At 49.7% G+C, this 27850-nt stretch overlaps 3 protein-coding genes across 3 annotated transcripts in view; 1 reads left to right on the top strand and 2 right to left on the bottom strand.

Annotated features, from left to right (window-relative positions):
- Positions 1-108: 108 nt before the first annotated feature.
- LOC108549118 (UPF0544 protein C5orf45) lies at positions 109-1042 on the bottom strand. Its single transcript, XM_017902365.1, has 3 exons — positions 912-1042; positions 768-836; positions 109-636 (listed from the first exon to the last, which is right to left on the bottom strand). Exons 1-3 carry the CDS (start codon positions 960-962, stop codon positions 109-111), a joined length of 648 nt encoding a protein of 215 aa, XP_017757854.1. The 5' UTR covers positions 963-1042.
- Positions 1043-1454: 412 nt separating this feature from the next.
- LOC108549115 (ATP synthase subunit s, mitochondrial) lies at positions 1455-2360 on the bottom strand. Its single transcript, XM_017902362.1, has 5 exons — positions 2345-2360; positions 2188-2282; positions 1895-2097; positions 1646-1808; positions 1455-1563 (listed from the first exon to the last, which is right to left on the bottom strand). The coding sequence occupies exons 1-5, from the start codon at positions 2354-2356 to the stop codon at positions 1455-1457; spliced, it is 582 nt and encodes a 193-aa protein (XP_017757851.1). The 5' UTR covers positions 2357-2360.
- Positions 2361-2779: 419 nt separating this feature from the next.
- Su(var)3-3 (lysine-specific histone demethylase Su(var)3-3) overlaps positions 2780-27850 on the top strand; it is a 94702-nt gene continuing 69631 nt past the window's right edge. Inside the window, exons 1-10 of the mRNA XM_017902361.1 lie at positions 2780-2968; positions 3483-3711; positions 3774-3925; positions 4000-4161; positions 4249-4365; positions 4441-4617; positions 4705-4965; positions 5032-5169; positions 5244-5317; positions 5400-5548. Of these exons, the coding sequence (XP_017757850.1) occupies positions 2945-2968; positions 3483-3711; positions 3774-3925; positions 4000-4161; positions 4249-4365; positions 4441-4617; positions 4705-4965; positions 5032-5169; positions 5244-5317; positions 5400-5548 (1483 nt within the window). The 5' untranslated portion in view covers positions 2780-2944. The remainder of the gene's footprint in view (positions 2969-3482; positions 3712-3773; positions 3926-3999; positions 4162-4248; positions 4366-4440; positions 4618-4704; positions 4966-5031; positions 5170-5243; positions 5318-5399; positions 5549-27850) is intronic.

Genomic DNA, 27850 nt, shown 5'->3' with positions numbered 1-27850 from the left:
ATGTTAAAAAATTATCACAATATTCTTTATAGCTTTTAGTTCTTCTTTACACGAAGGGATAAGAATTGTTACAGAGAAGTATATTTAGAAGATAGAAGACTTAAAAACTTAGAAATCAATAGAGAGATCAAAATCTTCATTGTCATCAAAAATATTATTTGCACATTTAGTTTCACTGATATTTTTAACTTTACTATTGTTATCAACATATGACACAGTATTTATTTCCTCCGGTATAGAATTATCATATCTTTCCTCATTATCAAAGGCATAATCTTCTTCAATGATATTTTCTAAGGAAGATTTATGATTTACGTTTGTGTATTCGTTCTGTGAGTTTTTATATGTTGCATTATCATTACTGAGATACGTTGTGTCATTGTCTTCATAATTAGTACTTTTACTACTTGAAGCTTTGAAATTATTAAATTCAATCTCCTCTGCTGTATCCAAATATTTTGCCCATTTACTTTCAGTTACTTTTAAGTTTGACTCTTCAGAACAAGTATTTGCATAGTTGTCATTAATATTATTGTACTGATTAAAAGATGCACTTTCCTGAATCTCGTGTTCTTTCGCAAGATTTAATTTTTGAACAAAAGCACGACAATCTTTCCCTGAGCCTTTAAAATATGCCTAAAAATTGTAATTATCTACTACACCTTGCACACCCACTGTTTCATGACTATATCGTGACACTCATTTGGTGATATATTATAATAGACATTGAAGGTAGAATTTTTCAATCATAAATAGAATTAACTGACCTGTTTGAACGTCTGCTTGAAATTACATATTTTACATTGCCATTTCTTCGCTTTCTTTACTATGTGGACCTGTAATGTAAACATATCGTACGTCGGATAATCCAATTACGTCGCAATAGCAATTTATGACGCATTAGTGATTACCTGATAAATGTTGCACGAAGAACAGCGCAAAATATTCATTTCTTGCGGCATATTTTCACTATTTACAAAAATTAAACCACAAATGACACTATTCAATGTTAAAAGTATCACGTATTCAAGTACTACACTTTTCAAATTGTTACAATTTGACAAATCAGTATGACCAATGTGACGGGATCAAATTTTGGCGGGAAATAAAACCGTTTATCTACGCAGTTCAATTTCCGCCACTTCCGGTAAATTGAATATGTCGATTTGACGTATGCATTCCTATTTTTGAAATTCTTATCTAAATATTTTATTGCAAACGCGTAAAAGAGAAATGAAAAGCCGCAAAACTGTATCTGTCATATCGAGGTAAGAATTTCTTTAAAATATTGCGTCTTATTCGAAACGATTTATTACGATAATGAATTGCAATTGATTGTACCAAAGAAATCGATACGCAATAATATTTATTTTTTATTTTTTACATTTCACGATTACACATTTTTCAATACTTATCAAACGTAATTTTACAATTAATATTAAACTATAAATTATTTACTCAAGATTGATTTTACAATTGGGTAAAGCTTCAGTAAGTTCCTTATAAATAGCATCGCTATTCAAAATATATGATAATCCTTTAATTGTCAATTGTTTTAAATTTCTGAAATATTAAAGTATCAGCAGTTTTATATCTTGTTTTATATATTTTTTTTTTTTTATTTTTATGTATACATATCACATACTTCAGTTGTTTCAACTCACGTAGACCATCATCATCGATACTTTTACAGCTTATAATTTCTAAATTAGTTAATGTATCTTGAAGGAGTGATAAATATGACATAGCATTATTATTAAGATATTTACAACTTTGAAATTTTATATCTTTTATATGCTTGCATCCGTCTAAGTTAACAATCCAATGAATAATTATGATTATTTTTATTTCACTTTAATTTATTTCACGTCAAGGAATTAATTATACGACTGACCAAAATGTCGAAATCCTACATCACATATCCCAGCGTTATTTGCTTCAACAGCTTCAATGTAATAATTCTTACCGGATGGTATAGCATTATAATCAGTTAAAAGCTCAGAAAAATTTTTCCACCTAACAAATGCTCCATTTTTTAAAAGCCATTCTGCACATGCACGATCTGGACCAACTTGTTTTACACGTTCAACATCAACTCTTAAAAAGACAACTTCTTATATTTGAACTATTAATTTCATACATAAAATCAATCAGCACTGTTTTAATGTCTATTGAATAATATAATACCTATTAAATATAACCACAAGCCAGTAAAAGAGTGGTCTACTTTGATATTTAGTACTTTGAAATACAGCAGATGTTAATCTTTTTAATGTCTGAAACTAAAAGTGTATCGCAATAACATATTAAAAACAGAAAGAAATAGATTTTCTTACAATCTTACATAGATTGACATTGCTTTTTTATTCTTAAAAACACAATGGGAATATTACTGAAGTTCTGGGTTACAAGCGTAACCCAAGTGTACAATGTATCAGTGAGTTGTTACAGTTAATCATAGAACACTTTGCAATTATTTTACGCTATTTATTATTGTTTACAATACAGGTATAGAATTCGTGTATAGTACAGTCTTTCGAGCAGTAAAGTGTAGATATTCCGATAGATGGCGAAAAAAAATTCGCAACAGGTAACGAATGAAATTTATTCAAAATATGATAGTTGATCTTGTAGCATGACTCGACGATTAGTGGTTATTACGTATTATGTAAGAAAAATATTGCATCATAAAAAAACGAAAGGAATGTTGTACTATATGATTTCAGCTATTAGAAGGATTTGTATCAGTCACCATACAGTAGACATTGTTGAATACAGATGTCAGCGACAAACAGTAGTTCTATGGGTCATGCTCTTCTATATTATCTATAGTCTCTGGATTTCATAATTGTATGTGCCGCCGGTTTGAAGAGTCAAAACAAACCTGTGTGATTACGCACAACAGTGATTACGTTTGGTAGAAAAAGTACTAAATAGCAGCGACATGAGTCGAAGGAAAAGAGCGAAGGTTTGTTTTGTTATTCTACTCTACCGCACTTAATATTATTTGTTATTGAAGATATCCTTATGAAAGGTGCTGTGTGATGTACGATTAATAAACCGATTGTTTTACATGTGTACTATAACGTGAATCAGGTGTTTGTTTTCCCATATTTCTTCATATAATGATATTGGAAGATACAAGTTTTTGCGTGGAAGACAATTTGTGCGCGTTTACATTAAGTGATATTGTACTGTAAATAAGCAGCATAGGTTATGTTTTGGTTAGACACGTTATTTGTTATTTAACTTATCTCGACAACAATCATAAATTTATACTTTTGTAATAACAGTCGAATATGTCACCCGTAAATTTAAATAAAAGTACTTTATGCAACTTTTAATTCATAAAAAGCTGTAGAAACTTTTAACCTATATGTTAAGATAGATTTGTGTATTCTAAATAAAGTTTTGCTTAGAAAAAGATTTATAGTTGAATATTATTCTCTTGATATTTGTGATATGTTCATACCTACACATAGGTGGAGTATAGAGAAATGGAAGAGAAGTATAATCAATTGGAAGATGAAAATGCTTCAGATACATCGGAGAAGTCTAAACCTGGCCTTGTAACACCAGAAAAAAAAGTTGTGCCAGAGGTAAAAAAAGATTCTGACACAGGTATATCACAATCTGTCCCTACATCCTCAGCACCAAAAATTGAAGTAAAAGAAGAAGATGATCAAGACAGTGATCACGAAGATCCTCACGGTACGTACTATTTTGTAGCAGAACATTGTAGACAAAATTCTAATTTAAGCATTTGATTGTAGTAAAAGAATTACTTAATGGATTGGAAGGGGCAGCATTTCAAAGTCGTCTTCCATTTGATAAGTTGACATCTACGGAAGCTGCTTGTTTTCCTGATGTTTCTGGTGGTCCGCCACAGACTCAGAAAGTTTTCCTTCATATTAGAAATAGACTGGTACGTAGTTTAATGACATCAAAGATTAAATTTTATTGTTTATAAATCCATGTTTACAAATCTCTTTGTTTCAGTTACAATTGTGGCTGGAAAATCCAAAGCAACAATTGATAATTGAGAATGCTCTACCAGCGATAGAACCACCGTATAATAGCGACACCGTACTGGCACGTCGAATTCACGCATTTTTAGAAAGACACGGTTTTATCAATTTCGGAGTGTTTAAACGACTTAAAGTAATATATGCTTAATGTTTGATTGTTTTTACTATACGAATATTATATACGATGTATGAAATATATATTATCGATCTTGTATTGTAGCCATTACCTACGAAAAAAGTAGGTAAAGTAATCGTAATTGGGGCAGGCATCGCTGGTTTAGCAGCAGCGCAGCAAATGCAACAGTTTGGCTTAGAAGTAATCGTACTCGAAGCACGGGTAATTATCACTTCAAATTTAACTGTATACATAAACGATGCGTAGTATCCTGTATGTATGTGTCCGATTTTATAGGATCGCGTAGGTGGTCGAATTGCAACATTTCGTAAATCGTCGTACATCGCCGATCTCGGTGCTATGGTAGTCACAGGGTTAGGTGGAAATCCCGTAACAACGCTGAGTAAACAAATTAATATGGAACTCCACAAAATTCGACAGAAGTGTCCTTTATACGAAAGCGATGGTCAAACGGTTAATATAAATATATCACATACAGATGTAATAATTAAATGTTTAAAACAATCATTTACGAAGTTTTAATATTTTTTCCACGGGTAGGTTCCAAAAGATAAAGATGAAATGGTAGAAAGAGAGTTTAACCGGTTACTGGAAGCAACGTCGTATCTTTCACACCAATTAGATTTTAATTACGTGGGTAGCGCTGGATCGGGACAAGGTGGTAATACGCGACCGGTTTCACTGGGTCAGGCATTGGAATGGGTGATACGTCTACAGGAGCAAGGTGTCAAACAGCGTCAAGTAGCTCATTTGCGTTCCGTATTATCACTCCAAGGTCGACTTATTACGAATCAACATAGGGTGCGTATCCCGATTGCTCGTACTTCAAACCAATGGAAAGTACTACATTTTATTCTCACGTTACAGATGATATCGATCATGGATCGTTTGGTCGAACTAAACAAACAGTATAAAGAAATGACCGAAAGCAAATTACAAACACGCGATATAACACAGGAATTCGTATTACGTTCAAAACTACGTGACCTTCATAATGCATGCAAGGTACGTTTTCTTATTTCTCCATCTTTATTTATACCGTCTCGAATAAGCAGGTTATTCGAACGTTTCTGTATCAGGAATGGGATCAACTGTCCGAACAGCAGAAAGAAATCGAAGCAAAGTTACAAGAATTAGAAGCCTCCCCTCCAAGGTAAGTTTTGTTTACCACTTTCTACCCGATATGTAATAAACGCCTTTGTCGGTACAAAAAAATTTTTGTTCGCTGTTCATAGCGACGTGTACCTTTCTTCGAAGGATCGTCAGATATTGGATTGGCATTTCGCGAATTTGGAGTTCGCCAACGCGACATCGTTATCGAATCTAAGCCTGAAACACTGGGACCAGGACGACGACTTCGAGTTTACCGGCAGTCATCTAACAGGTAAGTCTATTCAACGGTAGACATTATATAAAGTAGCGCTTTGCCTTATTAAATCAATCGTTGCTTACTTTCACCCGCGCTCGCGATTAGAATTTAGTCGGATCGCTGGTTAAATTGACGGTAATTATTATCCATCGTACAGGTTGTTCATCGAGATACGTTAAACACGCGAAAACATTCTAATTTCGTGGAGCGTGCGTGATTCGTCGGGTATTCCTGTACAGCGTAACGCGTATACGGCATTATATCGACGTTCTCGAGAAATTGCTTAACCAGCCAGTAGATGGTATAGATAACGGGTGAATTATTCGCGGGTTGCATCTCCTTTACAGGCGTCGGATAGTCTCTCGCACTCGGTGTCCGTGCGGTTGACTTTATCAACCTTATTGAAAGTCGATAGCATGAGATTCCGTGTAGATAGTACGCTATATCCCTTAACCGATCGGTTACCAGAGTTCTCATTATGTGAAATTATACTATGATCATAGCGTGTTCGCTGTGCTCGAGCCTACTAATGCGTTAACAAAAACGAAAGCGGCGAGAAATATGACTATAGATAATCAAGCGGTTTCGTATTTTACACTGTTGGAGGGTTCTCTCTGTTCCTAACTCGCAACAAGTCCGAGTTAACGGTCTACCTTACGATTTCCCTAATCATTATCTCGAGTATTTACATTAAACACAACTAAGCCGGGCCGGAAATAATTGGCATTCCTAGAGCGGTCGAATCCGTGCATTCAGGCGCTGCAATTAAAACTGTTGGAAGCTTCTGGGCGTACCCTCGTGACGTACGTTTGCGTTACCATTCTGCGCGGTCATATCGCGTATCGGATGCACGACAATCGAAAAGACAGGCTGAACACGAGCGCGTCCTTAGAGGCTTCTAAGAACCCTAATGACGTTAGTTGTAATTCCTGCGACACGGTTCACACCCGGAAGCCTCTCTTCTGTATCGTTTCAACTAGGAGAATCCGAAGCGTGAACGGTCCGCCGTGGATCTCGCACGAAATATCGTCCCTAGTAAACGAACGGTAAACGCAACTTTAATAGATACCCGAGCTGGACGTTGCTGGATGTTGCGTATCAGTGGACCGTAACCCAGCGGAATAACGTGGTCGCGTGTGTCGCTACTGCGAAGCACACTCGACTGACAGTGAACGAACGAACCGGTCGAGTCAGGCTCGAATTCCAATATTGCTCCACTGTCGTCGTTCCACCGACCACGCAGTCGAGTGCATCGTGCGAGAGAGCGAACTCGAGCGAGTGAGCGCTCCTTCAGCGCGCCGGCTGAAACAAGAGACGCGCGAGGAGGATGCTGCGCGCCCCCGTTCTTATGGGGCCACGGTGCGCGGCCATGGTGGTCAATTCGAAATTAAAGCGATGCCCACAGTCCATGACTGACGTGCATCGATGATCATGACGGTCTGCCCGCAGGTTCTTCCCGGCGATTAATGAGATGTAAACAATTTAACGCTAAATTAAGCACAACAATAGGCTCTCTCGTGAATCCCTGGTCGAAAGTTGGGGCCCAACGGCGGATCCTCGATGTAATCGCTTCTCCTCCGAGCCTCGAACTCCTCGCGGTCCTCCACTCCGGTTTACGGACCATCGGTTCCTTCTCGGTTCCTTCTCCAACGAATCCCGGCTGCAGGGTTAATAGCCACTGACCGAGAAAGCGTTTAGCTCGGAATATTCCTCCGGATACTTTTTTCGCTTTGAATGTCGCCGACTATACTTTGCCTCTATTTCCCCGGTTAACTTTGGATCGGTGTCACATCTCGTTAGCTCGTCGATTTATGCGGATACCGCGTCCGCCGTGTCGGGATACCGAGATACCACGAATTTCCAACGATACGCCAACATTCCCCGTGTTTTTTACGGGAACACGACCGGACTACATTCCTCCGGGTACAATGTTTTCGTGCGAAATGACGATTCGGCCGGGACAAACATTTGGTAGTAAAATTCACGAACGTATACCAGTCGGGACGATGATCGTCAGCGTCGCGACGATCCCGTGTCCCTCACCGACCTGGTCGTATACCAGAGAGTTATCGAGCTTTGTTCGCCAGCGTGGATCGGTCTGTGGTCGTCAGTGTTTTCGCTCGTTCGTTGTCAGTCTTTTCATTGGTAGGACGAAAACGTAGGCAGCTCGATATTATGCGTGTATATAGGTACACGTAGCCTGTACGAGACGGAGAGGTGTGGATACCGGCCCCGTGAAGGGGCCCAGGGATGGGCCATTTACGACGTATCGAAGTCTTCTATCCCGTTCGTTGACTCCGATCGTCGCATTCCACGCCATCCGTGTGTCGCTACCAAAATTATATTCTCGTAAAGTCCACTTCACGCGCACCTCGCCGATCTCTTGCTTCTCCGAACGCGTGACAGCCTTATGGCAAAGGGTTACAGCAACATGGTTTCATTCGTTCATTCATGAACGCCTCCACCCACCGACGTTCCTCGCTGTTTTTGGAAGAAACTTTCTCCGCCTTTCCTCCGCCACCCCTTTTCCACCGCTTTCGACCGACGCGTTCGCCAGGCCACGACCAGGCTACGTCAGCGCGAGGCTGTGCACGCCTCTCGGGTATTAATCGAGAAAGTTCAATCGAGTCTTCACCTCTCGCTGGTGACTCCTAAAGCGCATTGACCGTTCGAAGACCTGACGGAAGATAAATCGTCGGGTTCGATGGATATACCGACGGTGGAGACGTAACGATTCCGTGGCGACCGAGGTTCCGACCGCTTTTTCCGCAGCTCGTGGTGTTTTAACGCGGAGCATCTAGCGCGGAATATTTACGGGCGAGAGAAGAATCCGGAGTATCTAGGCTGGAGTTATTCCCTCGGTCTGCTCGGAGAGATCGAAATCAGAGGACGGAGTTAAGGATCGGCGTTCGTTACCGACGACCTGCGACCGGGTCCGTGGCGCGTTTCGTATTTCCCATAATAGCGTTCCGGTCGGTTGTTTGAAAAATTTACGAACCAAGGGGGGGAATATCGGGGAGGGGTTGGAGGTGGGAATATAGGAGAATCGGAATGGCGCGCGGCTTAATGAGCTTTCGCTTTCGATCTCCGATCGATTTCGGAGTCGAGATGTTACTCGGAGCGTTGGAAATAAAGGGGACGCGGTGGCGCGGGGATCCGGCTCATTTGCCGAAACAAGCTCCACCGAAAAAAGCGTAAAATAGAACGGTGTCGAAACGCGTCGCCCAGTGTTCTCTCGGGGCAAAAGCGGTGGTGGAGCCGTGCAGGCAACGGAGCGAAGACGCCGTCGTGGTGTTTCCTCGACAGGACGAAAACGTAGGCAGCTTAACATTAGTTGAGCCGAGAGCTGGATGGCAGAGGGGGCCCCGAGTGGTAATTTACGAGGTATCGAAGACCTTGTACACTCCTACCCGCCAACGAGCCGGCCTCGCCCCGCGGAATCCAGTCTTGGCCTTAACGCACCGATACCTTTCCCATGACCACTTTCGGCCTATCTGTGCACACGCGGTGTGTACACACGTACACCGGGTACGGTTGCCTCTCCGGCTCGATGTTTGTGCCTTTACCATTTACAGTGCTCCTCGTGTCGACGACGCGGTAGGGTACCTTGTCGATATAGTCTATCTGGGCCTGTGCTGCGTGGCTCTGGCTCCGTGATCCGCGTGATTTCTCTTCTTAACGTCACCTATCGCCCGTGAAGTGTCAACGAGGCGATTTCTTAGCGCCGGCTTGTTCCTTTGCCCCCACGAACAAATGGTTCGCCGACACGCGTCCCGGATTAAGTCCTCCCGTCTCGGCTGCGTCGATACCTTTCCACGCTTCCTGCCTCTGTGTCCTTTTTATCCCTTCCTACGTCGCTCTCTATACCTTTGTTTCTCCGCTCGAGATCTATCTCGAGGATCTACCTCGTTTTCCATCGCTTTATTGCTATCTATCTCTCTCTCTCTCTCTCTCTCTCGCTTCTGCCTCGTTTCCGTATTACAGGATCGATCGAACGAAGCTAATCGCGGTGATTAGACGTCGTTGGGTAATCTGGACTAGATGATAAGTCGACTCAACTGGAGCACCGCGTGTCAGCATGAAATGTGCCGGCTCGCGGTCGAAGCGTAATTAGGTCGTCTATGGGACATTAGATCGTGATATACCTGAACGAGAGATAGACCCGGGTCCCTAGAGGTTCGGAAGATGGAGCGATAACGATAGTTCGGCGTATCCACGAAATCGTTGATTAATAACGTCGCCTGGAAAATGGCCGGGCCCGTAATTGAATCGTCGGAACGGACGCTTTGTTAACGAGAAAGTCGTGTACACCGGGCCAGCAGCCGCTCCGCAATTACCTCTGATCCGCTTTATTTATCGGGCGATTTTATTCGTCGCGAAAACGCTCGGGCCGCCGCGCGTTCCAAGGTAGAAGGTGTTAAGTGGCGTGGCAGCGATTAAGTATCTTCGTTTTCGCGGCACGTGGGTTAATCGACTTCCGAGCTGTGTCAACGGGACTGATTTACGCGTGGAAGCCGGTGGATACATTCGCGGCGATAACAAAGCTATGCGCGAGTGCGCGCGCGCGCGCCAAATGACGCGTTTAAATTTCCTACGCGCTGGCCGAGAGTGGATTTCCTTGACGCCGGGCGTTAAGTCGCCGATAGATGTACCGGTAACGTACTCTTCGAGTAACTTAGAGGTCGTGAAGTTGTCGAGCCGACGAATTATTTCCCCGTGCACTTTGTATAACCCGTGTCGTCGATCCGTCCTCGGTTATGCTCGCTGGTACACGCTCGGAGACGCTCGGATTCGTAGAACTCTGTCGAGACACCCGTGTACCCGAACACCACGTCCTATCGTGCTGGTGCGGGTTATTTCGTGCCGAATTTCGTTCTCGATTAGCCGGTCCGGCTCATCGATCATCCATCCTGCCGTGTAGGCGAGATTATCGCTGCCAGCTGTAGACGCGAACCCTTTCGTAAGACCCGCTTTCTGGGGAATGTTGATGAATGCGGCAGTACGGAAAGTCTCGTTACGTTCACCTATGGAGCCGAAAGGGTGTCAGTCGATCTCGCCGGGCTGACAGTTGGAACACGTTTCGTTGCTACGAACAATTTCCGATGGAATGCGTTCCGTGTACCGTCGCGCATTCCGGGGACCTGCCGCTCGGACAAATCCGAGCACCGAACCGGGACGACGGCACCCCAGGGTGGGAAACGGGACACATTTGCGACCGTATGGCGTACCGAGTCCGAGCAGCGATATTTTTCCTCGCCCATGAGCCAGCGATGAACCAGCGTCCGTTCCGGTCTCCTCCATTCGTTTCCCCCTCGCGTTTAATTAGACTCGTTTCCTCCATCTTAATTAGAAGTCCGAGCGGACGGATGGTGGTCGCCTTACCCGCGTTTATCGACCAACCGAACTCGCGTCTCGACCATTGGCATAACGACTTACGTTGTAAGGATAATTCCAACGTCGGGGACGGTGGCTTCCAACGGGGGGCGGTGGTCGCGAGGGAAACTGGCAAACTGGCAAGTCCTCGAATTGGCACTCGGACGATATCGCGTACCATCGAAATCGATACCCAGGCTTTGCAGTCGCGATAAGTAATCAGTTGGTGTACATTCCTCGCGTAATGCTCGTCTAAACGACGACGCAATGGACGAACATACACGGCGCTTACGGTTTACGCGTTTCGAAAAATGTTCCATTCACGTGTCTGGCTCGTGATACTCATGTTTTGACCGATTTTCCGTTCACGTGTCTGACTCGTGATATTCATGTTTAGCCCAAAATGTTCATCACGAGTCAGACTCGTCGAAATGCGGGAAGAGGGTTGTTAGTGGCGACGACAGGGATCGACGAATCGGGCTGTTTCTGTGTACGGTTCGTTCGTTTATTTCTTACCCTTGCTCGTTTTTGGAATTTTCTTTCGATACGCGAAAGGTTGGAGGTCGATCCGTGAAAGCTCCGCGGAACATGTTAATAAGCTCGCGTCTCGCTGCCCGCCACCGCGACGACGAGGACCACGACAACGACGCCGCTACATTTTTCAAATTAATGCCCGGTAATCTTGGCTGACAATCGTTTCAAAAGGGGATTACGTGACGGGGTGACCGAGAATGATTAAACGGGGCCCGGCTACGTGACGGAGAGAAGAATGACGGTGACCATTATATGTTAATGTCCGGCCACACGCCATACAACGATTACGCGGCCTTTCAGCATCCTTCGCGGTGCATTTGCGCCGGCTAAAAACTAGTATCCGCTCGGCCGCGAAGAGTTTTCGCGGGGTATTTATCTTTTCACTTAACGGCCGCGATGATGTCTGTTTTCGCGCACGACTCGCGGTGCTGCCTCGAATGGTACCATTGACGCTGTCTATCTGCATAAATACGTCTTCTGAAAAGTATATATTTGTCCATGATTTTTCCACCGTCGTCCTACGACCGTGCCGTACCACGAAGTCGTGACCACGTGGGGTACTCGATCGTCCTGCGCGGGTATCGGGAAGCTGTCTGGATTTCGTAAACGGCCCCCTTTTTTCCGGGGGTCTAATTATAGCAAAGGGTTCGAAGGGAGGTGAGTGGAAATAATTTCGAGTTAAAATTTAGAGCAACCCCGAAGGAGAGACTGATTTAGCAGATGGCACGGATTGCTGTCGCCTGGAAGGCAGCACCTGGTGACCAGCCGCTTTCAATCTGCCACCCTATGCTGCTCGTAAAACTTAGCTGGCCGCTCTAACGACGGTCATTAAAGCGGCGATAGAAAAGTTTGGGACGTGCATCGTTGGCGATAATTAACGATCGACCGAGTGTATCCTCGTGAACGTGAAACATTATCCGCTGAAAAACCGATGTTTATCTCGATGATGAATTCGAAGTACCAAAGGCCTTGAAAGGGCTATTAAACCGGAAGCCAGCGGCAGAGGGCGCGCTCTTAATATCGTTAATGGCGTCCAAATTTGCCGGGAGAATTACCTTCTTAAACGATAAATTCACGGGGAACAACATCGAAATTTATTACGAAGAAATTGCGACGTCCATTAATCTTTTCCCCGGTCTCGGTACCCCTCGGTAGCATTTCGACCGGGACGCAACAGTTTTCACCGTCCGTCGCGGACTCCGTTCCGCGCCGCTTCTTCGTATTTACCCGCCTATGCTAAGCGGCTAGAATTCGATCCGGTGTTCATGTTTTATTTAACAGCTACTCGAAAACGGCCGCGAAACCTGGAAACGCGCCTCTTCCCCGTGGATTCCTCGCGCGTTCGATTTTCTTTCGTCGCCCGGCTCGCCGCCGTCGTGCCACGTGTAACGATAAATATCCACGGTTAATGTCAACCCGCTGCCACTAGCAATGCTCGTTGCGAGCGAAACTCTATCTGTCGATAGGTTAACTGCCGACCGTAGCATCCGCGACGTGTAGTTTTCGCGCGAGCAAAGCGCGCCAATCGCCTGGCTTCCTGGCTCGTACGATTCCATTCTTATTAGGTGCGATCTTCGGCGTACTCGCTCTCGCCAACGAACAATACCGCGTACGGTACCGGATTAAATAACCCGGGCCCCCCTCGCGATTACACGTTTCGTCCAGATCTTGGGCCCGACGAGCAATCGTTAACGTCACGGTTTCCGCGAGCGTTTCTGCGCCCTCGGCTTCCGATAATCGCGTCGATCAACGCGTCCAGGTAAATCAATCGTGGAAACGTTCGAATCCGCGAGAGGTTCTATTCGTAGACGCAATGAATGGTTGCCATGCGGCGTGAAGAGAGAGAGAGAGAGAGAGAGAGAGAGGGGGGGGGAAAGGAGAGAAAACGACGAGGTAACCGGCGCCATGGCGAACGCGGTGTCTCGATTTCTTCATTTTCGTTCCGATGGCACAATTTACAGGTAGAAAATCGCGCGATTAATTGCGCCGTTAGTCGAGATTACGCTCGCGATGCACGTATCGTTTACCCGCTCGTACGACTCGTTTCTTACGAGCGGCGGAGACGACCTCCGGCCAGCAGTCTCTCTCGCGGAGCGAAAACGCGAACCAGCCAGCAGAGTAGTTTTAGACCGGCGCTGATAAACCGTCCTTGGGGAACGGGTCCCGATCGCTTTGTCGCGTCGTCTAGGTTTACGGGAGCGGAGATCGAGTAACTTGGACGGCCTCTTCTCAGCTCTCGCTTCGCCAGCCTCTTTTTTCCCTCCTCTTCCATTTTCTCCCGTTCTCAGGCTCCCGGTTACCTTTTCTCGCGAGATTCCTGCCTAACGCCGTCGTTCGACGGTCCTTCGAGAGATCGATTCCGCCGAGAGAGGTAATCTCGTGAAGGCTGTGTATCGCGAGCGAGGGCTCGCCGTAAACGTTCGTTTCGACTCGATCCCTCGCTCGAATTGCAACGACGGTGATTTCTCGGAACGACCGTTTCATTAACACCTTTCCGACGTTTTTAAACGGGAAATTTACATGTTCGGTCCAGCTGTTTTACTGGCATGACGGCTGAAACTACTCCATAAACAGCCCGACGCGCTTCCTCCGGTCGCGTCTCTGATGCGTGCGAGATAGACAAACGAGACTTTAACGAGTGCCTGGTGGAAGCTATCCAACGAGTTTCCCCGGACAGCATTAACGCGTTTAAATCGTTTAAATCATCGTGATTCCTTTGTTACACGGACTAGGCATCGCAGCGTATAACAGCGTATAACAAAGTACGATCGAATCAGAGAGGGTAAACCCTGCTGGTACCCGGCATTCGCGCCGTGGTCCGCGACAAGCGTCGTTCTACGCGTCGGTTCTACGATTCCGCGTGTCGTGCCCGTTTAACACGGGGCCCGGTGCCACGTTCACGTCCAGCTCGTACGAACGGATTCTTATTACCCACGATCCCGTCGCGTCGTTCCCACAATGAAAATGCGCGTGCACAGCGAATAGTCTGGCCGGCCTGTCGATAATAAACTATCCAACGCGCCCAAGGAGAGTACCCTGATCGCTTTGTCGCGTCGCGTAGGTTTACGGGAACGGGGATCGAGTAACTTCAACACCTCACCACCCTTTTTTTCCCCCTCCTCTTTTTGTTCTTCAATTTTCTTCCCTCTTCCTCTCCCTCCCCTTCACCGTAGTTCACCACCCTTTTTTTCCCCCTCCTCTTTTTGTTCTTCAATTTTCTTCCCTCTTCCTCTCCCTCTCCTTCACCGTAGCCTCGCCGTCTCTACCCTGCATCTTCCTCTGGCTGCTTCTCTTCGGTACGGACCACCGATCCGCTCGGTCCGGTCCTTCGAGAAGAGGGCACACACCACGACCGTGTTAAACAGAGAGAAAAACGGCGATAGGGGAGAAAGGCGAAGGGGTGGAAGGGAATGGGAGAGAGAGAGAGAGGAGCGAGCGTGCGTGTGTACGTGTGCGCGAGAGAGGAGGAGAGACGAGCCAGCCAGATCGGCTGAGATGTAACTGGAGAGCACATTACCTGGTATTAAGTCACCGAGATAACTACCTGTGTGGGAGGTTCCGCGCACCAGACCTCGTGTAAAATACGACGACGCGACCGCGTTGCTTGCTCTTCGTTTTACGAAATATTCTGATTTTTTTCACCGGTGTCAACGAGCCCCTCCAGGAAGCGCGTAACGCCCGGTGAACGCGCGCGGAACGGAGCAAACGGCGAACCGCCGCGAGGAAATATACCGTCGGTGTCCTTTCCCGATTTATATGAAGCATCGCTGATGTACCGATCAGCGTACCGAGCCGTGTAACGCGTATTTCTTCGGGTTACCTTTCTTTCCTCGTTTTTTCTCCCCTCTCCGTTTTCTCGGCTCTCTACGCTGAATTTTCTCTCTTTACACGCGCGTGGGTCGTCCGCGCTGTGCTAGCCATCTCCGCTGGCGGTTCGCGGCGCGTTAAAACGCACGCGGTCTTTCTACGCGACGCATGACGAGGCGTGAAAACGCGATTCCCCGTGTTTGCTGCGTGGCGTTGGCGCGTAACGACGCTGCTTTTCCCTCCGATTCGAGGATGGAATCGGCGAAGGAGTTGGCGAAGGAAACGACGAGAAGAAAGGACAAGGCCTCCGCGTTGTAGCTTGTTCGGGATCGTTCACCGGATCGGCTCCCTCCCTCGATTCGGTCGACCGTTCGTGCTTTTTCATACGCGAGATTCCTCGTTCGTTTTCTTCTGGCCGTGGAAGAATCACGGGTTACAGGAAACGTGCGCGACGCACACACGGGTGGCGTACTGGAATTTGCACGTTTATTGTCGCATTAATAATTCATGGTGTTGCGCAATTTTTAATCAGCTGCCGTCTGCCATTGATTGATGCTGCCCTTGCGCCCCCATGGGGCTCGAATTTACATACAGAACGAAAAGGAAAAGTATTGACACGTGATACGTTCCTACCAAACAAGCAGCAAAGTCCAATCGCACGTCATAATGGCGCCGTTTTCTTTCTCCCTCTCTCCTGCCTTCATTCTTCCCTGAACCGATCCTACTCTCCTTCTCCCTCTTTCCCGTTTCTCGCTCACCTTTCTCCCTTTCATTCTTCCCGGTGTCTCGCTCCCTCGCAGCCCTCGCTCTCTCTTCTACCTACGCCAAGGGATCCCACAAAGAAGCTAACAAATCGGCCGCGGTGCAGGTGAGGCTTTTTATTAAAAAATTTTTATTGCACCCCGCGCAGCAAAGCATACGTCGTCGTCGTTTGGGGCTCCGCTCGAAAAACCTGTTTGCTCTGCCGCCACCATCACCACCACCATCGCTTCCTTTCACGAGATATTGCTTTACAATACTATATTATATTGCGCGGTACGTCGAATTTCGCCTGTTTGGATTTAACGAGAGACTCGCCGGAGGATCGCGCCGCCGCCACCGCCACCACCGCTGCTCGCCACCTCGTCTTCTTCCTTCCCATCCACGCGCGAATCTTCCGCCACGGTGTTTCGGCAACCACACACCATCGCGGTACGCCGTTCCTCATCGTAGCGTACGACCGCGCCAACCATATCCACCTTCATTTTTTATTCCTCCTCTTCTACGCCGCGCCGAAATTCGCCTACCCCCGCGCTAAACTCTGATTACATTCGGGATAAAATCCGACGATCGTATATATCGCATAATGGGACAGTCCCGATCCGCCTCGAGCTCCGCAGCCTCTACACCTTTACGACCGTTCGCGATCTTTTGCTCCACCTCGCGGTCTGCTCCTTTCGCCACCGCGCGCGGTTTTCCCAATAATTGCAACCTCGCCTGTCCCCCACGGTCTCGCGAGTTTCTCGTCATTTTCCCAACGGTGTCCAAATATTTTTCGTAATCGAATTCCAACTTAACCCTGATAGAGGTCTAATCCGGTCGTTTCCCATCGTTCCCCCGTGGCTGTGCCGAATTTCGAGGAAATTTCAACGAAATCACGGCAGTTTGGCGACAAATTCGTCGGGAGGGAGGGAGAGAGAGGGAGCGGGTTTCTTTTCGGCGATGCAAGTACAAAGTACGTGGTTCGTAGGTGTAGACGCGTCGCCATTAATCTTGCGAGATGCCCCTCGCGTACATTGTCCACCCCGGGGCCGCGGTTCACCGTGCAAAAACGCAGCGGAATTCTAGCAGGGGATTGGCAACTTTTTTCCAATATCCGTGGCTCCAAGCCCGAATGACCGTTAAAGCAAATGCTAGGCCCTTAAGTTGCCATGGTATAACCGGCCAACGCATGTAGAGACAAACTTTATGGCTCTATAAATTGTTGTTTCGGCCCTCTATTGTATATCTTTATTGACCTCCGCGCGGCCGTACCAGTTAACCGGAATGCCATTAATAACGGAAATGGATATTCGATTAGCTGCATACGGAATAAAAACGTTGGCCCGGCGAGAGAGTTTCCAGAGTAAAAAGCCGCTGGAACTATTTAATAACGAGAGCGTGATCCGGGGCCGAGTCGCGGTGAAAATTTACCGTGACTAGACGCGCGCGACGAGAGCGTGCAACGGGGAGCGGGGTGGCAAAAAGGCCTGGGATTCGTCGAATGCCGCGTTGCTCCTTGACTAAACGAATTACTCGACCGTGCTACCGATGAATCCGCTCCCCTTTCACGATCTCGCGGAACCGATAAGGAATTCCTTCAAAAGACAGGGAAAGCCGAGACAGCGAGCCGATCCCCGGACGCGACGCACGGTGTATACCTGAGAAATTTCGGTTTCAGCCGTGTCGATTTTTTCCCCTCTCCTTAGCCAAGGTCGGCTCGGTATTCAGAAAATTTCTTTACCGAAAAGCGTGGACGCGTTACGAGTAGGCAGCCCCCTGGGCCCGCCATCCCCCTCGGTAGACGGTTTTATCTCGATAGGATCGGTCTCTCGAACGCGTTCGAGAGATCTACCGAGCGATCGAGGGGTGTACGAAGATCACCCGTAGCCGAACGCGATCGGTATAGGAGAAGGCGTCTCGGGGATGCTGGATCGACCCGCGAACCGATCGGGTTCGCGACCCGAGATCGCGAGTAGCTCGTACGGATAGCCGGTGATTTCGGGTGCTTGGCCCCCCTGGTTCGGCAATCGAGAAAATCGCTACGTGTCCGTTGGGTACGAGGGGTACGAATCGGGGGCGGACAGCCGGGGTTGTGTGCCATTCCGCGGATTATTTGTACGCAATCTGTAAGCGGTGCCGCGCGGGAACGGGTTAAGGTTGGCGAGGACGAAGGTAGCAGCGGGCAGGGAGGATGGAAAGCGACAGAAAGAGAAAGAGGATGGAAACAATTTCCTGGCTGGCGTGTCGGTGCGTGCGCGAGCTCGCGTAACACGGCCCGCTCTTCTCCGAGAGGGAAGAAGAGAGGAAAAAGGAGGACGAGGGAAGAAAGGAGGCGCAGCGTATATGGGGAAAGGTTGGCAGAGGTAGGGTAAAACGCCGAGGGAGGAACCACCTCGGTGTGTGTATCGTGGAACAGGAGAGAAGGAGCGTGTGCTCGCCGTAGTCGCCTCTGGTTCTCCTCCCTTCTTTCTACCACGGCGCTCCGTCCATTTCTCTCTTTCTCCCCTGCGTTCGCTCAAAGCTCCGGGCAGGTTCTCAGAAGCTACCGGTGCTGGAGGAATCCGCGTGGAGCTGGATTATACTGCCAAAGGGTATATTTATCGGGCGAGAATGTATGCAGAAGCGCGGACATCGGCACAAAGGGGCCGCCCCTGCGGATTTAGCCTTGACGCAACTTCCAGAGTGGACTCACGGATTCGACGCTGGCCGCACTCTTGGGCCGCACTCCTCGGCCGGCCAGACTCTCCTCGGCCATCCCTGGGTAATGGATTGCCCAACTTTCCTCTTCTTACGGTTACGTTTCTTCTTCCGAACGCAGCCCAGAGGCCCCTCCCTCGCCGGTACTCGCGTGCGTGCCCTCCGTCCACGACTATGAATCGTTTTTATTGATACGTTTTATTGAACCACTTCATCAGACCGGCGCGACTCTCTCTCTCTCTCTCTCTCTCTCTCTCTTTCTCTCGCTCCCTCTATTTCTTCGCCTCCCTTTCGCGTTGATTCCTCGCGTACACACGCGGGTATACACTCGCGTGTCTCGCGGATACGCTACAGCGAATAGGTTCGAGTAAACATGGCGAATACGAGCTCGGGGTACGGGCCCGACCATCCGACTTTCCACGGAATCGCCTCGGATAAAGCGATCGGTGTTAGAGAGTCTAGGGGGCCGCACGCTTACCGATACGAACCGATTATGAGCTCTGTTTATGGGCGGAGGTATCCGACGCAGTGGTTCCATCTGTTATTTTCACACCGGTGCGCGGAGATTTACACGGTTACGTACTAAGGCCCCCCGATGAATCCGTCTCGTAAAACGCTCAATGGGACGAAGTCGTTCCTTTCGTCCCTGGTAATTGCTCGTCGGCTCTCCCGGTTCCCTCGATTCGCACCGTGTCTCCGGGTCCCTTTTGCCTCGCGAAACGACATACCGAACTCGAACGGCTAACCAACCTCGTACGCGCGTCGTGTTCCTCGCGGATCTCCTTCGGAGGGAAAACGCTCGGTGAAGCAACAAAATTTACAGGATTCGACCGGACAGTTTGTCGCGGCCCGATTGTAAGCCGTTCCGGTAGGACTTAACGTTCGCGTAAAGCGTGATTGGTGGCGTATAAAATCCTCGTTTGGGCCCGGCGATTATCGGCCGTCCCTCTACGGGAACGTTTTTAGCGACTCGATCAATTACCACGGGTGCCCGGTGAATTTACGCATTCATTTAGATTTCTGGAATATCCGGCCCGTAAAGTAGCCCCGCAGATAGAGTCCTCGCGACCCGTTCCTCGCCGCGTAACGCGGTAATGAGCTATCTTTATGGGCCGAGTTTTTATCCAGCCGGCCTATTATTTGCGCGCGCGCACGCTTGTTCGCGGGCCCTCAACGACGCGTTTTATCGTCGCGACGTCGATTCGTTCGCTGCTCGTTCGCTTCCATTTCTCGCCGCCCAGGAACAACCCGTATAACGCCGACCTTCGAATTATGAACATTCTTTTCCCGTCGCGTCCCGGTCCCGCGCCCGGTCTCAAACCCGATTTCACCTCCGGTACCTATATCCCATCGGCAACCACGCGTGTCTGTCGAAAGATTCCTCGCAAAACTCTTCCCCCGGGGTAGTCTCGGAATTACCCTATTCCTTTAATGGACTCTGCCAAACTTCCCGGCGTTTCCCCTTTTCCTGCGTGGCCCCGTGGATCAGGGTTTCGTAGTAGACCCCCGTCCCACCGTTGACCGTGACGGTGTATCCGACCGAAACGACCGCGTTACCATCCACGGAAAGAGGCGCATCGCGAAAGAGAGAAAAAACGAGACTATATCCCGCTTTGACGCGAGTTTCGTGGGTGCAGTCGCGGTTTTCAGGGCCGACGTCTAAGCGAGTCGGTAAGCCCGGCTAATGGATTGCCCAACTTTTTCTCTGTCCTCTTATTCAGCCGTACTCTCATTCATCCTTTCGCGGCGCACCGGGCCCTGCGCGGCCGTTTCGGCTGCGGGGCCGAGGCTGGTCCACGCGCGCGCGCGGGCGCGCTTTGTTCGTCTCGGGGCGAATCGAGTGGCGGGAAATATGAGCGGGAATCAAAGGAGGATAATCGATGGACGCGCGATAAGGAGACGGTCGAAGAGATATCGTGCCGTGGATCCGGCCCTCGAGATAAGAGATCGATCCTCGCGTTCCTCTGTCGTACGGGACGAATTTGTCGCGCGCGGCGGCTCTCGTCCGCGAATTTATTCGCGTCGCGGGCTCGGCCGCTGGATCTCACGGATTCGAAGGCCGACGTGGCCCGTCCGGCGAGAGTCGACCAGTTCGGGTAATGGATTGCCCAACTTTCCTTCTTCCACGTGCACCGGGGCCTCCTCGTTCCACGCACGTACGAACCGCAGCGTCTCGGGGAAGCGGAGAGCGCGTGGAGTCGAAGTTCGAGCCGGTTCGCCGTGTTTTTATTAGAATTCGGCATCGGCCAGGGAAACCGCCTATACCGGCGTCGATAAGATAAAACAATCTTTCGATTAATTAGCACCCCGTTATAGTACAGCTTCCTGCTTTTAATTAAAGAAGTGTTCGCGGCGGAGTCGCGAGATAGGCGGAATTTATTACGGCTCGTCTCGTAATAAATTTCACTTACCTCGCCACTCGACGCGCTCGCCTCGTCCTACCTCCCTGCCTTGCACGCGCGCGCGCGCGCGCGCGTCAGCGCGACCACCTCTAACGTAATTGTTGTACACGCGAAGCATTTTTACGCCGCGAATATATCAGCGTCTCGTCGCATCGCGTCGTTCACGAGGATTTTAGAGCCACGCGACAACGACGTCAAGGCGAATCGAGCGCGTACCCCGTCTCATCGGCGAGATTACGCGGGTCGTGGGCTAATCGCGCGGCGGCAAGCCGGAAAGAGACGACCGCCGTCGTCGAGCGATCGATGCTCGGCTCGTCGTCGGCTAAAGTCTCTCGCGAGGCGTTCTCCGCGGTATCGGGGGGGTTCTGCGCTCGACGGAAGGATCGGCGGAAAAATCGGCGGAAGAATCAACGGAAGAAAGGTGTTCCGCGCGACGGTGGCGGGGGACGGAGATACCGCGGGGGGCAGACGGAAGGAGGAAGAAAAATTGCGGAAAGGGGTCAAAGGGGCCCGAGCGGGGATAAGGAGATTACGCGTGGAGCCGTATCGGTCGTTTTCGCTTTAACAGTCAACCCTTTTAGCAGTCAAACCGAATATACCTCCCCCGGCCGGGTCGCTTGCGATTTAGAGCGCGGGACCGAGAGGCTGGCGTAAAGGGTCGGAGCTTACAGCGATATCCACTCGCGTTGATCCTCGTTTCCCGAAGCCGGCCATTGTTGCGAAGGAACGAGAGCGTAGGTGTGCCAGGGGGATATCTCGGGGGTCGATGGGGATGGCTCGCGAAACGGTTATGTTCTTCCGGAGAGTGGGATCCGCGCGCGTTCCTACATCTCCTTTCGTTCGTCTCTACGTTCCGTTCCGTTTCTTCCTTCCTTCGTTCGTTTCAAGGCGACGGGGATCGAAGTGTTTTAGTATTCCGTGGTCGTTCCACGGACGATTTATGGGGTAAGAAGAACATGCGGGTCAAGGGGACCACGCATATTAACCGGCGCACTATAAATTCGTTTGGCCCGCGTATATTTCGTGCCTACCTGCGGAGGCCACTTTTGGGTGAAACACGACAGCAGCCTCTCTAACCAATCGAAGGGGCCCCGTCAAGTACGACGATATTTTTAGCCTCGCCTATCTACCGGCCCTGTGAACGCCGCGAGATTTATGCGTGTGTATCGCCGTAGCATTTATCAGCCGCGTGTACGTATACGTGTGTACGTATATACACTGAAAATTACCTAGACGCTAATGCCTCCGAATAAAATGCGCGCTGTACGAGATTACTGGCGATTTTTCACGCTGTCCGGTAATTTATACTTCGACCCGCGTACGGGACCGGGTCTCCTCGCGTTTTCTCTCTCTCTTTCCCACCGTTCCCGGCCCGTGCAGCACGCCGCGTCGTTATTCGGGCAACCCGTTCGTGAAACTACTCCGAAAAGGTATCGGCTTCGATTCCTCCATCGGAGTCATCGTAATTCCGCGCGCGCACCGACGTCCTCTCGAAGCGAACGCACCGAGAGTCGCGTCCATCCGCGACGGAGCTGCTCGATCGAGTCGGCCGCGGTCGAACAGCCACGGGCAACGAATTTCCCCGTCGTCGGTACCCGGCAGAATTTACTGCGACACCGGCGATCCCCGTACAAATCTCCCGTCCTCCGGTTCGCAATACGTTCCCGTCCGCTCGAAAAATCTTCGCCGCGCGCTCGCATCGAAATGGATGGCGCGTGTACGAGGCGAAGGCGAAGGCGATGGCGAAGACGAAGGCGCGGTGCGCCGAGCGGAATGGAGAAACACGCGCGACGTACCGGCGCGGACGGTACTGTTCCACTCGGCGACCGTGAACGAAGGGCACAGAAGGGACGCGCGAAGAGCGGAGGAAGGGAGCAATGACGCGCGCGCCACGGTTTGCCGCGTGATTCGCGAGCTGCCACGCGGAATCCGTTCTTCTCGCGAAAGGAAAAGCCGAGCCGAGCGAGATAGCCGGATTTACCGGGGAGGTCGGCTCGCCGATTATGTCGATATCGAATACCACGAACTGCACTCAACGGAGCGGAGAGCCTCGCGGTGGTTCGGCCGCGTGGTTTGCCCGGTGTGCGCGCACACGCCGCCGGCAGCGTCGTCGCCTGCATCGCGGTCTATTAAATTCACGGAGTAAAATCGTATTGTCTTTCCAGTCGACCCGCCGCCGTTACGATGCGCTCAGGAGCACTTCATTACCATATAATTTCCAGTTCCCTCGCGGATTACCGAGCAAAGGGATCCAGCGTACGGTATATGCTCCGGCTAGAGCTAGCTGGTACACCTAGGAGAGACCGTGTCTCCATCCAGGCCACACGTGCTCGCCTTGTCTCCTCTCGTCTCCTTTCCTCTTCCTCCCCCTGGTCTTGCTTCGTCTTCTTACCTCGTTCTCCGCGGGTTCTTCCTCCACCTTCCTTCGCCCGGTAAGTTCGAGTACGTCTGGTTAATGTATTCAGAGGTCCCGGAGTCTCGAGACATCGCTCGGGGCATTAGAACGAGACTTAGGTCGCGAGGATTGTCTTTTGTAGACAAGCGGCGCGGAGTTAACTTTGTTTATAACCTGGCTGGTGAGCATACGAGAGAAAATATCGTGCCGATGCAGAGGAGAGGCGAGACACACGCGGCAATACGGGGATTGTCTCTGTGATCTGGCATTTCGATGCAACGCTCTTGTCGACGAACGATGGGCGGGATCCTCGCGGAGACATCGAACGTATACCCGGGGGTTGGGGCCCCGTTCTCTCTCTCTCGAGTAATTGAGACGATGTCTGGTGTATCTCGTACACCACCCCGTGCGCGCAGCCAGCCAGGGCACACTGTCTTGTAAGGAAATAACAGTCATGCCTGTTTATTCTCCATTGAAATATTACGAATTCGAATTCGTGGACCCGGGTAGGTACCTGGCCTGGCGTATGATTGATCGAGGACCCCGGACAATGGGATATCTCGTACTCCCACGCGACCAACGTTTTGGCGCGACAGTCGCGTTACGAAAGCTGGTACCGTTGCCCCGTCCGGCACTTTGATTTAATTACTCGCGTTTGCGAAACGTTGCTCTTGGCGAGTGTACCACGCTGCGACCACCGTGCCCCCGGCCCTGTTCCACTCCGTGTGGTACATATACGCAACTGTGGCCGCGTTTTTAACGGTCACTCGCTGTTTATTTATCATCTAACGGCCGTCTCCGCGACACGGTGGTTGTTAAAAACGCCCGTGCACCCGGTCACGGATCGATTAGAGGTATCGGGCAGCAGCGAGCCGGGCCCCAGCGAAAACATGCCACCTACCCGGCCGCAGATAAGGATCTTCAAATTGAGCGCAACAACTATAACCGTCGAAGCGCAAATATTTATTCGCGCGGCCAGCCTGATTTATCGCGGTGACAACAAATTGCTCGACACCGGTTCCCTCCGTTGCACCTCCACGAGTCGAGTACGCTCGTAGCCGAGCGCGCGCCACGAGCTCTCGATTTTCGTCCTCCACCTTTCCGCGATTTTCGCGGTGACGACTTTCCGAGGATCGAGAACGATCGACGGACGCCGCTCGCGAACAATTCCCGCGCGCGAACAATGGCCGGTCTGGAATCAATCGAAGCGGTGTACCAACGTTCCATCGGGAAACAGGGCAAATGGAAAAAAGAGGGAGCGACGTTATATCGTTCCGGGTCGGAAATAATGCCGGACGTTATCGGGTTGTACGCCAGCGTCCGCCATTCCGGAAACGCGAGCTCGTTTTCGTTTCACCCTCCTCGCGCCTTAGATTCCATCGGCACGAAATTTCCACCGGTTTTACAGGCTTCCGCTCGAGCGAGAAATGGCCCCGAGTTATTCGCGAGTTATTCGCGAAATTTTAAGACGCGGATGATCGATGGAGTCCTGAATAGGAGTCGTGCCGCGATTGAAACGGTCGATACGAGTTTGTCAGGGGGAATACGATATTCTCGCGATCGGCTGCTTTTACGCGTCCAGTTGCGTCTAGCTGCATCTAGAACGCTGGCAATCGGAATGCGCGATCTCGGAAAAAAGGGAAGCCCGTGTGTCCCGTGGTTGACCGACTCGATCTCGATATACTTATCACGGCACATCGATATGGTAATGCGTCGGAAAGAGTTATAAATCAGCGGATAACCCGTATAAAGGCGTCGGATAAGTATCTGGTAATTGAATTAAGAAAATAAATATTTGCCCGAGCGGGTCCGAGGATTGATTTATTACGAGAACAAGGAATTGTAGCGAGGCCCGGCGCAGCGCGGAGCTCACGATTTAACACGTATAACTTGCGGCGTGTAAACGAGGGGATTGACGCAAGACCGGTCATTTTCGTAATCTACCCTTTGGCACGTTGCTCGTGACTACAATTTTGTGACTGTGGAACGCTCCATCTCGAAGCCCGGGCGCTGCCAATGTTTCTCGCGACGATAGCCAACGACGCCGAGCGGAAAATTCAAAAGCGTCGGGTCGCCGCGGCGCTCGCTCGTAAACACCGTGGCGTAATTAACCGAAAAGCCAAGGAACACGAGGCACCGTCGTCGGTGGTACTCGATCGGTCTTATCGGCTACTCGATTATCCAATTAACCGGTTGGCAAATGCACGCGCTCGGATATTGATTGAACGGCGGTAATGACCGATTAATACGATTTATCTCGTGCTCGAGGTAGTAGCGGTTCACGTGTCACGAAGCGTCGGATCCGTAATGCCAGGGAACGCGTTTACGAATAAGAGATTCCGTAAATTTATCAACGGCGCCGTACCGCGAGCGAGTATCGGGATTATTAATGGCGATCGGTTAGGCGAAACAATGGGAGGTCTCTCGCAACACCTCCGCGTACGACTTTGCGTCGAGAGCGTGAACCGCTTCGGCTCGTCGCGTCTAATTACCGATCGCGTTATCATCCCCGATCAGCCGGCATCCAGATTCGTGGATCATCGAAAGGCAAATAGCCCGCGCTTCGCCACGCCTACGCGTGTAGATCGGCGTCGTGCCGATAAAACGTCGGAAGAAAGTCCGGCTGCGTGAATGAGCGGAGCACAGCTCCGTGACCTGTGATTTTCGTGATCTAGCCCAGGGCGCGGACCGCTCGTGACTACAATTTTGTGACTGTGCCGATCGCTGCTCGGACCTCCCCGTTGGCATTTAACCGCGGCCGATTCCACGGCCGAACACCACGGATCTCCGTTCATCGTGGACACGATGTACTACATAATAGATAATTCGTAAGCATTTCCTATACAAGTATGCGTCGAGCGGTTCGAAGAGTACGGATTAAGTGGGAGGGCGAGAGCACGGCCGAGGCTGGGCCCCCGACTCTGCCAACCTGGTGGTTTTCGTCGTACTCCGGGCACGAGCATCGGCCAACGATCATAGGTCGTCCCTCTTCATCTACGACGCCCTATCTGCAACGAGTTTCGCGGGTGTAATCATCCAGGCTGATTCGGGGACGGCTATATTACCAGAAAAATCGTCACGTTCCATAGAGACTTCCTTGTTCCTGGGTTTGCCGCTTCGCAAGAGGTCACGATTGTTTGGTACTTAGGATTCGACAGCGTGGTCCCAAAGCGTAAGAAAATCTGTATTAAGTTATACCAATCGCGCACGATTTACGCGGTGTTTACATTTGGCCCGGCCGACGTGCCACGTGCCAGGCTCGTGGTAATCAGTTTTGGCCCGATAGCCTGACCACGAGTCTCACACGTGATTGTAGACCAAAGGGTTAAATTTCGATGTTCGCGATGTTGATTGGTGATCAATTAAAGTTTCGACCGGAGACTCGTGGCCCGCGTGAAGAGTAATCGGGGGATGAAACGCGAGTAGTATAGGATGTTTCTCTAACCTATCTTTTTCGTCCGTGTACTAACTCGTGATTACCGGAATTCGACGTTTCCTTTCATGTATTTATCCACTCGTTTGCAGCTCGATACGGATGATCGTAACGCACATTAAAGCTATTACTCGCACGACGAGAGCTTTCTTTTCGAAAGCTGGGTGGAGCGTAATTATATCGGTAAAGCGGTCAGGGTGAAGCAGAAGCGTAAAACGAGTATTCAAAGTTGGGGATAAACGGTACCATGTAATATATCTGAAAGATAATAGCTAGACAGATACTGGAAGGTCGTCCTATTCGTACGAGTGTCGAGTGGCGATTGCTGGAATTCGACGCGTCCTCCCTTATCGTAACTCGTCCACCGTCGTGCAGACGACGTTGCGAATAATTGCAGCGTTTATACGCGGAAATACGACCCGTCTCCGCGTATTTCCCTATCGTTGCCATCTTTATGCGCGAAATTATTCGTTTTCTGGCGAAAGAAAAGGGAAAAAAGAATGGCGATGGCGGGAGGAACGTGTAATCTTTCGAGTTAATCGAACATTCGACTCGCGGGGGGTTAGTATTGGTTTCCGAAATGATATTAGAGAAGTCAAGGGTCGAACGCTCCTCCAATTATCCTGTAATCGACTTGGCCGTTCGAGTCGGTTACGACAGCCGTTATCCCCGCTGAATTTCGATTCGTTCGGTGCCAGGACCGATGCTCCTCTTTCTCTCCTCCCTCCACCCATCTTCTACCTTTTTTTCCCTTCCCCTTTCTGCTTTCTTTTCTCCCTCTGTCTATCTTCCTCTTTCTCTCCGCGCTCGTTTTTTCCTTTCTCGTTCGTTGCCGGTTGGAAAATTGTGCCCTCGACTACACGCGTTGCGTGCAAGGTAATTGGACCCCTTTTCAAGTCCCGCGCCGTGGTTTACAAGACAGTCCTCTTTCCCCG

The sequence above is a fragment of the Eufriesea mexicana genome, unplaced genomic scaffold, assembly GCF_001483705.2.
Source record: "Eufriesea mexicana isolate 0111107269 unplaced genomic scaffold, ASM148370v2 scaffold1808, whole genome shotgun sequence".
Classification (NCBI taxonomy): domain Eukaryota; kingdom Metazoa; phylum Arthropoda; class Insecta; order Hymenoptera; family Apidae; genus Eufriesea; species Eufriesea mexicana.
Note: the sequence above shows the minus strand (reverse complement) of the source record. Positions and strands in the feature narration are given on the sequence as shown.